Source organism: Panthera pardus, unplaced genomic scaffold (assembly GCF_024362965.1).
Source record: "Panthera pardus isolate Hobbes unplaced genomic scaffold, ASM2436296v1 HiC_scaffold_15, whole genome shotgun sequence".
In the NCBI taxonomy this organism is placed as follows: domain Eukaryota; kingdom Metazoa; phylum Chordata; class Mammalia; order Carnivora; family Felidae; genus Panthera; species Panthera pardus.
Window position 1 is genome coordinate 8,617,799 of NW_026526710.1, and position 13,336 is coordinate 8,631,134.

Sequence of the window (13,336 nt, forward strand, 5' to 3'; positions counted from 1 at the left end):
AGTCAGGATACAGGTCAACTGCTTTCGGGGAGGGTGACCAGGAGGGGCCGTGGGGAGGCTTTGAGGCTGAGAACGTTCTGCTCTCGATCTGGGTGTCGGTCATGGGTATGTTCAATCCATGAAAGTCCCTCTCTGTGACCCGACACATTTCTGCTCTTCTCTGTGCACATCATACCCAACTGGAGACAAGAGACAGAATGCCCAGAGACCCCGCATGGGAACACGTCAAATCAAAGGGGCCACGTGGAGCCGGAGAGAGAATTCTGGGAGAATGGAAAAGCAGCAACCAGCTGCTCCGTGGCGAGTTAGTACACGAGACCCCAAGCTCCCTCTGGCTTTCGTTGGCCAGAGGGTCACGGCTAATTCCTCCTCAGCCTCAGTTTCCTCATCTGTAAAGCAGGCACACAGACGCCATAGACGGAAGCTTTCACACGCCCGAGAGCATGCAGCATGGGGACAGGGACTCTCATTTCCGTAGCCCCACATTCTCAACCTCATACGGCTGGGGGCATCACAGGTGCTCAGGGAGCAGAGTGGAAGGGGTGGTGAGCACGGGTGGGGCTCGCCTCCCGGTTCATTCTGTCCTGAGCACCTGGCTGGCACCAGACTCAGTTCCCCTCCCAGGTGCCCAGACCTTCCAGCTGCTCCCAGGACTTCCCCTTGGATCCTTGGAGACCATCAACCCCCAGCTGTGGCTTGCTGAGCTCAGGAATGGGCTACCAGAGGAGCTGTCCCCCAGAGCTGCTGGAAGGAGCATATTGGGGGACACACCCGGGAAATGGATCTGGTTAATTCCCCGGAAGGGAACAGAGACCATCGACAGGGAAACTGCGGGTTCTAGGGGGTTGGGAGAAACCCGGGCCTAGGCGGACTCTGGAAGGAGGCAGGATAGAGGGAAGAAGGACCTCACAGAGCCTGACCAGTGTCTACAGAAGAACGGTAATAAGAAAAGAAGGCTGACCTCCCACTGACAGCAGAGGAGGTGAGGCAGATACTAGGACTCGGACGAGGGCAGTGTCCTGGGTCCTGGCATCACAGCCTTTGGCGGGTCCGTGCAGGTGTCTCAGAAGCCCAGCTGCCCTTGCTCCCTCTCTCCGTGGGTGCCTGCTGGATTCCCCCTCAAATCTCAGCTCTCCCTCACACGGGCACCGTACCGATGCCCCGTGCCTCAGTTTCTTCATCTGTGAATTTGGTGAACACCTAGCACCGCCCACGGCCAAGGGGATGTGAAATCAAGTGTACCCGGGGTCTGGTTCAGGATCTGCTCCTCACCAGGCCCATCATCTTGGGTGAGCCTCTCCACATCCCAGAGCCTCAATTTCTCCTCTGTGAAATGGGGATCAGGGGAATGCCTAGGCAGTATCATGGGGTTAATGAAATTATTAAATCCGATAAATGCACATAAGGTACTTAGGACGTTGCCTGACACACAGCGAGCTCTTAATTTTAAAATGAGAATAATAGGGGTGCCTGGGTGACTCAGTTGGTTAAGCCTCCGACTCTTGGTTTCAGCTCAGGTCATGATCTCGCAGTTCTTGGGTTCGAGCCCTGCGTGAGGCTTCTCACTGACCACGTGGAGCCTGCTTGGGATTCTCTCTCTCCCTCTCTCTGTCCCTCCCCCACTTGCTCTCTGTCAGTCTCAAAATAAATGAATAAAAACTTAAAGTAAATAAATATATATGTATACACACACACACACACACACACGTATGTGTGTATTTAAAAGAATAATAATACCAGCTAACCTATTACTCCCAAGGTGTCTGGTAAGTGCTCTAAGAGATTTACCTTATTCTCCTATAAGGCAGACACTCACCCCCATGTTAAAGATGGGGGAGGGGCACCTGGGTGGCTCAGTCGGTTGAGCGGCCGACTTCAGCTCAGGTCACAATCTCACGGTCTGTGAGTTCGAGCCCCGCGTCGGGCTCTGTGCTGACAGCTCGGAGACTGGAGCCTGTTTCCGATTCTGTGTCTCCCTCTTTCTGACCCTCCCCCGTTCATGCTCTGTCTCGCTCTGTCTCAAAAATAAACGTTAAAGGGGCGCCTGGGTGGCTCAGTCGGTTAGACGTCCGACTTCGGCCCAGGTCACGATCTCACGGTCCGTGAGTTCGAGCCCCGCGTCAGGCTCTGGGCTGATGGCTCAGAGCCTGGAGCCTGCTTCTGATTCTGTGTCTCCCTCTCTCTCTGCCCCTCCCCCGTTCATGCTCTGTCTCACTCTGTCTCAAAAATAAATAAACATTAAAAAAAATAAATAAAAAAAAAAAATAAACGTTAAAAAAAAAAAAATTTTAAAAAGATGGGGGAAACTGAGGCAGAGAGCTAAAGAAATGTCTTGTGGCAAAAAAAAAAAAAAAAAAAAAAAAAGACACAGGCAGCACTCAGAATCCCCAGGGAGCAGATGCTAGCAAGACTTCGGTCCTGGCTGCCGGTCTCGGGGACACCCGGATATTTGCCAACCTCCTTTTTGAACGAGTCGATTGCAGGCCTCGAGTCCAGAGCCTGGGAGAGGCTGACCGCAGTTTAATGTCCCATAAACGCCGGTTTCGGTCTTGTTTTCCTTCCTCCTCCACCCCCCCACCCCCACCAGGTGCCCACTGGGCTGGTAGAACCGGCTCAGCTGAAGGTGTCGGGCCCAGGCTGCAGCCCGGGAAGGGCTCTGCCCCACCCAAGCCCAGGGCTCTGGGGCCACAGCTGATATGCGGTGGCCGGGGGTTGGCCATGGGGCCCCTGTGACCAGCGGGGACCCCAGGGGCACACAACTTGCACACCTGCTCTGGGTGGGGTGGGGGATCGAACCCCGGGGTTTAAGGATCCTCTGCACCCCCCTCGCCCGCATCCTGAGGGCTTTCCCGGGGCCAGGCTGTGCTAAGCGCTTTGCAAACACCGCCGTGTTTGATCCACCCCACACACGCACAGTCCCCATCGTGCAGGTGAGGAAAGGAGGCCCCGGGAGGCCAAGTGAGGAGGCCACAGCCCCACAGCTAGGAGGACAGCTTTGAATCCGGCTCTAACCGCCCTGTGCGCTTCCTCACACTTGCTACTTCCTCTGGGTTGCACGGTTTTACTTGAAAGAGAGCACACAACTGAAATCTTGGTCGGGGATCTGCCCCCACCCAGCCCCGAGAGGCCCCATCCGGGACCCAGAAAGAAGGCAAGACAAGCGTCCAGCCCGCAAGGGAAGGAAAGACTGAGCAACCACCAAGGAGGGGCTCCTCCGCAAGCCTCGTCGTGGGGGCCGGTTTCCGGCAGCTCTGAGGGCCAGCTTCTCTGCCAGGCCCTCTGCCGGCTCGGTCATCCTCAGCCCCCACCGGGCCTGACCCACCGGGAGCTGAGGACCCAGCGAGGTCCCAACAGCTCCCAGCCTGGAACTCCAGCCTCCCTGCTCTCACCGGCCCATCGGAGAAGGGTCTCTACCGTGGGGGCTGCCTGCCCGACTCTCCTGGAGGCCCCACCCTGGGGAAACTGGGGACCCATGGGGACTCACAAAGGAGGAACCAAGAGTCACTTACCACGTGTCTCCCGGGGCAATGCTGAGCAGCTCAAAGTGTCATCCCTGGACCAGGAGCATCAGTCTCACTTGGTGTGTGACACACAGAGCCCTTAGCTGGCCCGGAATCAGAGCCTGCATTTTTAACGTGATCCCTGGGGAACTCACGTGAAGGTTAACGTTTAAGAAATGCTAGGAATTCCCTAACCACGCCAGGCGTTTCTCCCGTCCACGTGCCTTTGCACGAAAGATCTGGCACAGGAGCACCTGGGTGGCTCAGTCGGTTAAGCGTCCAACTCTTGACTTCGGCTCAGGTCATGATCTTGCAGTTCGTGGGATAGAGCCCTGCATCAGGCTCTGCACAGTGTGCAGCCTGCTTGGGAGTTCCTCTCCTACCCTCTCTCTCTGCCCTTCCCCAGCTCATGTACACATTCTTACTCTCAAAATAAACACTAAATATGTGTGTGTGTATACACACACACACACAGAAAAAGCCCTGGTCCCCTTGCCACCAGGCAAATGCCTCTTTCAGTGACTGGGGCGGCGTCACCAACGTCACCCTTCCCCACCACACGCTTTCTCAACTTCTCCTGTATCTGCTCCAGGCCCGTACCCAGCTGTCCTCTCAACACCTGCCATGTACTGATCACAGGGACCTTCCACGTGCCAGACCCGCTTCCAGGTGCTGGCTTCAGCAGTGAGTGGGACAGACATCACCCCTCCCGGGATTCCAGCAGGGGAAATGAGACAGAGGGAAAATGACCTGTCTCGGGCAGCAATGAGCACTTTGCAACCACACCAAGCAGAGACAGGACAGAGACCCCAGAGAATCAGATCAAGTCTCAGTGGGGCGACCAGGAAAGGTGACACACGGCAGAGAGCAGAGTGTGGTGAGTTCTCAAACCCCCAGGGAACACGGGGCCATGTCTGGGGACCTTTTCGGTAGTCACCCAGTGGGGGGGGGGGGATCCCAGAATGTGCTCTACACCCCACCATGCACAGAACACCCCTGCCCCCACACACATTCTCCAGCCCCAAGTGCCAATAGAAACCCCGCTCTGGAGAAAAGCATTCTAGAAAGCAGGTCACGAGTGCGTTCTAGAGCTCCGAGGCGGGAACAGCAGGAACAACCCCGTGCCCGGCACATGCCAGCCCTCAGCTAACGGCAGCTGGGGCTCCTATGTATGCACTTGACTGTGAGCAGAACTTTAACTTGACAAAGCAGGGGTGAGTGCTGCCGGGGGATGCAAAACAGGACGCAGAGTTAGGACTGGAGCAGGAGGCTGACAGGTCAGGAGGGAGGTAGGGACGAAGGCCCATCGCACAGGGGTCTGCCACTGCCTCGCGCCCCTTCCCTCTTGTCATCACACAGAGCTCCTTCTGTCCCTTCTGTTCTAGTCCAAACATGGCCACCTACCCCAAGGTCCTTCTCCCACCACGGTCCCAAGACATGCACCCTCCCTGTCCTGTTTCCTTCCCTCATCTCACATGTGATGAGCTTGTGGGACGCGTGGGTGGCTCAATCGGTTAAGCATCCGACTTCCGCTCAGGTCATGATTTCACTCTTTGTAAGTTCAAGGCCCGCGGTGGGTTTTGTGCTGACAGCTCAGAGCCTGGAGCCTGCTTTGGATTGTGTCTCCCTCTCTCCCCTATTCATGCTCTTTTTCTCTCAAAAATAAACAAACACTAAAAAAAAACTAAAGATTACATATAATGAACTTGTGTGCATGCTAGTTCCCTCTCTGGTCCTCCCTCCCCGCACCCCCACCCATGTCCCCACTCCAAACAGAAGCCCCCACTACCTGCTTCTGCAAGCAAGGGCTGAGTCCTTCAACTTCCGGGGGAAAGAGTCTCTGTAAAAACTTTCTATTCGAGACTTGCGAATTATTCGGGTCCATTTAGAAAGCTTCGTCCTGTTTCAGGGACACCTTGCACCCCTCACACTGAAGGGACCCCTGCACGGCTCTCCGGGTCACCTGAACAGACAGGAGAGCGGGCCCGCTTGTGCCCACTGTGGCCTGGGGAGTTTTACAAGCAACTGTGGGCTCTTCTCTTTCAGATGAACATGTGCCATCCAAGCCGAAGCCTTAAAGGGAAGATGCGTTAACTCCCGGAACCTGTTAAACACTGACAGCAAAATGGCCTGAGGATGAAGGCAGGGCCTCAACTCTTCACTGTTGTGAGTACTTAAAGAAAGAAAAAAAAAAAGGAAATTTCTAGCTATTTGACAAGTTAAAAGCAAAGCTACTAGATTAAAATGACTTACTTTAGACAAATGCAGTATGATCACTGTAGGCTCTGGCTTTTCTTCTCAGCAGGGAACACCCTCCCTAAGTAAACCCATCAAAAGATACAGCTTTAAACATTTTTTTTTTTAATGTTTGCTTATTTTTGAGAGAGTGAGACAGAGTGCGAGTGGGGGAGGAACAGAGAGAGGGAGACACAGCAATGGAAGCAGACTCCAGGCTCTGAGCCGCCAGCACAGAGCCAGATGCGCGGCTTCATCTCACAACACCGTGAGCTCATGACCCGAGCTGAAACCAAGGCTAGGACGCCCAACCAACTGAGCCACCTAGGTGTCCCTACAAGATACAAATTTTAAATAGGAAACTATTTGGGGGCCTCCAGCTCTGCCTCTGAACCCCAGCCCTGCTGGCTGACCTTATCCTCTTTAGCCTCAGTTTCTCAATCTGGAAGATGGGATAATGGTGTGAACTTCACAGGCTCCCTGAGACCCCTAGGACCCCACGTGTGGCCATTCAGCCCCGTGCCCGGCACATGCCAGCCCTCAGCTAACGGCAGCTGGGGCTCCTACGTACGCACTTGACTGTGAGCAGACCTTTAACTCGACAGAGCCGGGGTGAGTGCCGCCGGGGGATGCAAAACAGGACGCGGAGTCAGGGCTTTGTCGGTGCCCTGGCGGGCAGCCTGTCCGAAGGCTGCCGTATGCTTTGGTGACGAACAACGAACACCGCTCCCCGCCTTCGCCTCGTATGTCCGTGGTTCCGTTCACGCCACGACTCACTCCACACTCGGGGGCCTGGTGAATCTACAAATATTTTTGCGGTGTGGCTTTACCTAATCAGCCCTCCTACCGGCCTGCAGCACGATGTCTGACGTATGGCACAGCGTCTATTTCTGGGGCTTCGAGAGCCTGCCGCGGGAGCTCTCAGGAAGTCAAATTTGCTGTTTAAGACATTCACCAGTCGAGTGGCCCGACTTCAGAAAGAAAAAGTGCACGCAGCAATTATTGTATTTTCCTCACTACCTGCAATCCGGATCTGTTCATGGGTTTCCCTGGGGAGGGGCTTCCCTGCTAGAAGAAGAAAACGTTTTGAGGACAGAAGTCTCTGCATAGGATTGGTACTCGATGTGTCACATGACCATTTTCTACTCAAGCATTTCTCCAAGAGGCCATGGAGCTCAGTGCTCTGTGGTCAGGGTGGATTCAGGTTTTGGGGGGCCCTTAAAGAAAAATAATGCAGCATTATGAATCTTTGTTTTAAAATTTTTTTTTAAACATTTACTCATTTTTTTGATAGAGACAGATGTGAGTAGGGGAGGGGCAGAGAGAGAAGGAGACACAGAATCCAAAGCAGGCTCCAGGCTCAGAACTGACAGCACAGAGCCCGATGTGGGGCTCAAACACACAGACCCTGAGATCATGAACGGAGCCGAAGCTGGATGCCCAACCGACTGAGCCACCCAGGTGCCCCGAATTTTTTTTTAAATCAGATGTTGGGCTTTGTAAGACACACACACACACACACACACACACACACACACAGAGCGGGAGTCCTGACACATCAGCTTTGAGGCCTCAGGGGTGAGGCCATCCCTGCACATCCTAGGATAATTTTTAGAAGGAGAGGAGACCAACCAAACATGGATAGGAAAATGGTGGGTTAACATCAAATCCGTTTTGGCAGTTTTTACTCGGTTTTGATTTTTTTTTTTTTTAAGCTATATACAACTTATCAAAGTCACAAATTCAGAAACTCAATTCTTCATTAATAAAATTTTATATTTTTTTAAGTTTATTTATTTTGAAAGAGAGCAAGTGGGGGAGGGGCAGAGAGAGAGAGGGAGAGCGAGAATCCCAAGCAGGCTCCCCACTATCCACGCAGAGTCAGACCCACGAACCGTGGAGATCATGACCTGAGCCCCTCTTCATTTTTTAATGCAACTTACAAAACTTATCAGGTCTATGTTTAAAGCCTTCAGGTTTAAATGGCCACTTTTAAGGGGCCTTTTGCACTGGAGGTATTTTCCCCTCCCCCCCCAACCCCTGCCCCATGGGATCCTAGGCTCTCGGGCACCTTCATTTTCTGAGAGGCAGGGGCAAAGGGTGCTGCCTCCCACACCCCTCACAGACTGCGGTGCTGGGGGCCTCGCCCAGCGGACCCCAGTCAGTGCCTTTCGCCAAACTCAACCCTAAGGAAGCAAAAGCTCCTTTCCCTACTCTGAAACCGCAGCCTAGTCCACAGCCCCCCAGGTGTGCCCAGGTATCAGAGAGGCCCCCCCTAGGGTCACTCGGGAACCCCCTGGCAGTGTGGGGATGGTGCTAGGGACCAGATCACAGCCCAGGGCTGCTCATCCTTCTGCCCTAGGAGGGTGGCAGGAAAGCCCGCGGGACCGAAAACCTGCCCAATCACCCTTTTCCGGGTCCTGAGAGACAGATTAGGATCAGGCAAAGTGGGTCTGGGAGGGGCTTTTCAGGCAGGCCTGTTTGCATAGAACACTGTGGCCTGTCACCTCCTTCCTGCTGGGTAGGGCTGTCACCATGTGCAGCTGACGCTACCCTCCCAGCAGAGACTAGGAAATTAGGGAGCAGGGGCTTTGGTGGTGGGAATTATACATGCCCACCGCGGGATGGTAAGGGTCCTCAGACGGCAGACGAGGGTGACTGAGGCCCCGAGACCACTCGCAAGAAATGTCCACAACTTCCTTAGAGAGGCATCTCAGCACTGAGCTCCTCCACTTACGAGCTGTGTGACTCAGGCACAGGTACACGACCTCTCTGAGCCTCCCGTCTGTAAAATGGGGAGAACAGGTGTTCCTACCACTGCTTCCTGTGGGGTTTTTATGAGGCTCAAGTAACATGCTCAGATAATAACAGCTTACATCGGTGAGCAGTTCCTATGAGCCAGGCCCCAGATAAATTCTTTCCCGGGAATATGTACACCCTCTGGAGGGAAACAGTATTAACAACAACGGGTCTCATGTACACCATGCTTCATGGCGTATAAAGAGAACTTTGGTAGTCCTGGGGTGCCTGGGTGGCTCAGTTGGTTAAGCCTCCGATCTTTAGTTCATGAGTTTGAGCCCCACATTGGGCTCTGGGCTGACAGCTCAGAGCCTGGACCCTGCTTCAGATTCTGTCTCTCTCTCCCCTCCCTCCCTCTCTCAAAAATAAACATTAAAAACGATTTTAAAGAATTTTGGTAGTTCTTATACTCACTTTTGCCTCATTACTTTGGTCTCATTCATTCATTCATTCGTTCGTTCAACCCGCCAGTTGTACCCCCGAGCATCTAGAACGTTACCAGCCCTGAACTGAGCACTAGGCCCAAGAAACAAAGCCCCAGTTCCCGCCCTGCACGGGGCCAGCTGTCTATTAGGGGCACAGTTGCAATTCTGTAAGTGGCAGGTTGGGGCACCCCCAGGAGGAGGCCATGGGAGGACAGGAGGTAGGGGGGTTATCCTGCAGGACGTGGTGTCCACACTGAGACCTCAGCAAAGCAAAAGCCAGCATCTAAAGACCTTGGCGGACCCCAGCTAGAGTACGGATGTCACCTTAAAGGCACAGGGGAGCCCCCAAAGCTGGAGCAAGGGCTGCTCACTGGGTCTCGGCAGATGCGCAAAGGGTGAGGTGTGCGGTGGTCCTGGGGGTGGGCAGGCAGAGCCGAGGGCTCGTATTCCCACGCCCTGGCCTAGCCCACGAGTGGGAGGTAGGAGTCTCCGTGCCTGAGAGGGTGCAGCCTCCACCCATAGAACCCGGGGGGCCCACTGGGCACCATCCTCCGTGCTGGGGAGGCCGACCTGCCCATGACCACCCATGCTTGTTGGAAATGCAGAGTCTCGGGCCCGGCTCCAGACCCGTGAATCAAATCCTGCCTTTGAACCAGGCTCCCAGGTGATTCACACACACATTCACAGCCGGCGTCTCACCGGGAGGCGAACTGGAGTCACCCCATGCGGCTACAGAGAAGATGTGCGGGGCCCAGGGAGCCTGACGGGGCGCTGACCGGGTCGGGGGCATCGTCCAGGCAGACTTGGCTGGAGAAACGCTGCTAAGGCCCAACAGCCGGGACGGGTTTAGTCAGAGGGATGTGAGGCAAGGGAGGGAGGCCACGGGCCTGAGGGGAGTGGAGGAGGTTGGGAATACCACACAGACTGACCTGAGGCCAGGGGGCGGGAGAGCTGGTCAGTGGCAGAGAGAAAGGCAGCTGCATTTGCTGAGTGAGCACTTAACTGTGCCCCGGGGCACCGTGCTGGCCCCTGGGGGCCCTGCGACCCCCAGTGAAATGCAGAGTCTCAGGCCCCACCCACCTGCTGAGGCCGAGCCTGCATTAGGAACATTCTCGAGTGATCCACGCACACGCTCAAGCTGGGAAAGAATGTGTGCAGGTCACAGTGTTTCAGTTCGTCCTCGCAGAGGCCCCGGAGGGGCCGCTGGGCGACACCGGGCTCGGATGCTAGAACCTCGAAGTGGGAGGGGCTCCGAGGGCCTCACAGCCCCCTCCCCACACAGCACCTGTGCTCCCCGCCTCCACTCCCGCCCCGCGGTCAGACATCTGCTAACAGGCATCTCAGGGTGGGTCCCCGAGACCTCACCCACCGTGGGGAGGATGGCAGCCGGGCTGCCCAACCGGCTCAAAGTGGGATCTTCCCGCATGGTACCTGCTTACGTTCCGCACCCAAATCACTTTACGGATGAGGACGGAGGCTCAGAGACAGAGAGCAACTAACGCAAACACACACAGCCCCTCCTATACAGGAGGCCGATGCAAACGGTTTCTCAAGTCTGGGTTTTTGCCTCTGTTTCCCCCAAGTCTGGAAATTAAACACACGCGGCACGGGAACTTACAACCTCTCAAGAGGCAAGACCCAGAGACCCCCGACTAGAGCAGCTTCTTCCGGGGCTTACTGGAAGACTATCTTGAGAAAGGGGGCCCCGCCTTCACACGCCACCCACGGTAGGCTGCATCCAGCAGCACAGGTACCAAGCACCTCGTACAGAGCACATGCCCAGAAGCTCCCGAAGGAAGGGGGGTGCCCTTGACACTTCCAGGTTCCAACATCCAGGTGCACAGACGCGGCCTCTCCTTAGACTCCCAGGTGTCCGGCCAAGGTGTGCCCACCCGGCCCTGGGAAAGCACTCCAGTCTCCACCCTGGCTGATGGCCCAGCCCCGCTCTGTCACTGCTCTGGGAAAAACCAATTTGCATCTCTAGCCCTGGCCACGGTGACCGGCTCCGACTCGGACATGGAACGCTCTCGGAGCCGATGAGAAGCCAGGTGACTTTCCCCTGGGCTCACTCCCTCTCCTTCACGGGGCTTACCCAGGTGTCACGGACAGAATTGACCACAACACTCCTAACTGGCTTTAATTCTGCCTTGGATACAATCAAACTGAGACAGGAGGCCACAGGAACCAAGAGATCACCAGAATCTAAGCTCTGGAAACGGATGCTTTGAAAACATGACGCGTGGGATCGACAACATGCTTTTGTTTAGACAGACCAAGGAAAGTGATTATTGTTTCTGTCAATTTCCATAAAGCTTAGGTGAAATTTTAGTCTGTTGGCTAAGAAAAAGGACGTTTCCCTGGGTTATTAAAAGTTATTATTATTTTTAAATTTTAATATTTTTAATATTCTTAAATTATTATTAAGTATTATTAAATGTTGGAAGTTCAAAGACTGTAACCTGAAGACCTTGCATATTTATTTTAGGAAACTCCATCTGTTTGAAAGTCTGTGGTAGAACGCTGTTTACTGTGCGTCGGGGACCCCGCTTGCTACACTTTAACTCGAAGCTTCCTCCCCAACTGTGCAATGACCAAACATGCTAACTAGGATCGCTCACTAACCTAGCTCTATAGAACTCAACCAGCATGGAAGACTGAACACACTCTCTCTTGGGGTAAGGAGGACAGTTTAGGGCATTCCTCCTCATAAAGAAATAACCTGGGGCACATGGGTGGCTCAGTCGGTTGGGCGTCTGACTTCGGCCCAGGTCATGATCTCACAGTCTGTGAGTTCGAGCCCCGCGTCGGGCTCCGTGCTGACAGTTCATAGTGTGGAGTCTGCTTCACATTCTGTCTCTCCCTCTCTCTCTGCCCCTCCCCAGCTCACGCTCGTACTCTGTCAAAAATAAACTTAAAAACAAATTAAAAAAAAGAGAATGAACCTACCCAGCTTCTAAAAGATTAACATTAAACATGCAATGTAGGGGGGCACCTGGGTGGCTCAGTCGGGTAAGCATCTGACTTCAGCTCAGGTCATGATCTCACGGTCTATGAGTTCAAGCCCTGCGCCGGGCTCTGTGCTGACAGCTCAGAGCCTGGTGCCTGCTTCGGATTCTGTGTCTCCCTCTCTCTCTCTGCCCCTCCCCCACTCACGCTCTGTCTCTCAAAAATAAACAAACATTAAAAAAAACTTTTTTAAAGGCAATGTAGGATGGCCAGTCTGACTTCTGTCAAGAAATCAGTCTGCTGCCCGCCATCTTGCCTGAGGCCGGAACTAACAACAGAGAGGAAGCAGAGTGAAGAGACCTTCAACGAGGTCTTCAAGTTACATATACCTGAGATTCTAAGCACAGAGGCCAGGAGCATGTCCCATTTGAGGAAGCCAGGGCAGGGTACATGTGGCTGACTGGCCCCCTGTCTTCACTCTAGACAGACATTCCTGATCCCAACAAGTATGGCTCTAGAACATCTTATCTAGAGGGACCAAAAGAATGACAACTGCAAGTTTGCCACAGGAAATGGGGCCACCCAGGGGCTCTTCCAGAGTCATGCTGAACTCAGGGAAAGAGAGAGAAGAGAAATCCTCAAGGGCCATGGAGCTGCCCAAGGCCCAAACCCAACTGCAGATCTTACCGAATGGTGGGCTGGTCTCCACTCAGCTGCTTAAACCTCCGGTGGAGCTGCTCGATCTGGTCTGAGGAGACTGGGAAACAGGGGAGGGAGGGAGAGAAAGAGAGAGAGAAGACATCACTGACCGCTGAACTTGAGCCACCAGCAGGAGGCTGGTGACATTCTCCCACACTTCCCAGGCGGGCAACACCGACCACCACCAGACGAAGAAACCGACAAAGGGCGTCCCATTCTTCCTGGCAGTGCACCCCTGGGGTCATTACCTCCGATCCCCCGGCAAGACAGCCTGTGCTACGAACGGCAGCTGCCGGGACAGCACGAAAGTGAACCAGCTCATTTTCCCCTTCCCCCTAAAGGGATCACATCCGTGTGACTTCTTCCCCTCCTGCTCCCGAAGACAGGGGTTTTCCTAGCTGAGCAAGGGGCTTCATACGGTCACGTACAGAGAGACAGAGGGGCATGGCAGGGCAAAGGGGTTCGGGCTGCTGCTGGAAGTCACTTGGGAGACACGTAGTAGGACGCGGAAGGAGAATCTGGTGCAGCAAGGGGATTGGAAGGAGAAGAAAGAGAATTTTGATCATTGCGCTGTGGAGGACGTATTTAGATCTTCCCAGTAGTTCTAGAAAACCTTAAGTACAGTTTTTCGTAATTACCATTTCGGGCTGGCGGGCCGCTGTGTCTTCCCCAGTAAGACGGGGCCTTGCACATTCCGGGTTTCATAAGGGCTCCACCCCCACGAGGGCCTGT

At 54.3% G+C, this 13,336-nt stretch overlaps 1 protein-coding gene across 2 annotated transcripts in view; it reads right to left on the reverse strand.

Moving 5' to 3' along the window:
• Positions 1 to 13,336, reverse strand: part of TESC (tescalcin) — a 52,357-nt gene that overhangs the window by 14,964 nt on the left and 24,057 nt on the right. For both annotated transcript variants that reach the window (XM_053902085.1, XM_019467336.2), the window contains exon 2: positions 12,593 to 12,662. In XM_053902085.1, the coding sequence (XP_053758060.1) occupies positions 12,593 to 12,662 (70 nt within the window). The remainder of the gene's footprint in view (positions 1 to 12,592; positions 12,663 to 13,336) is intronic.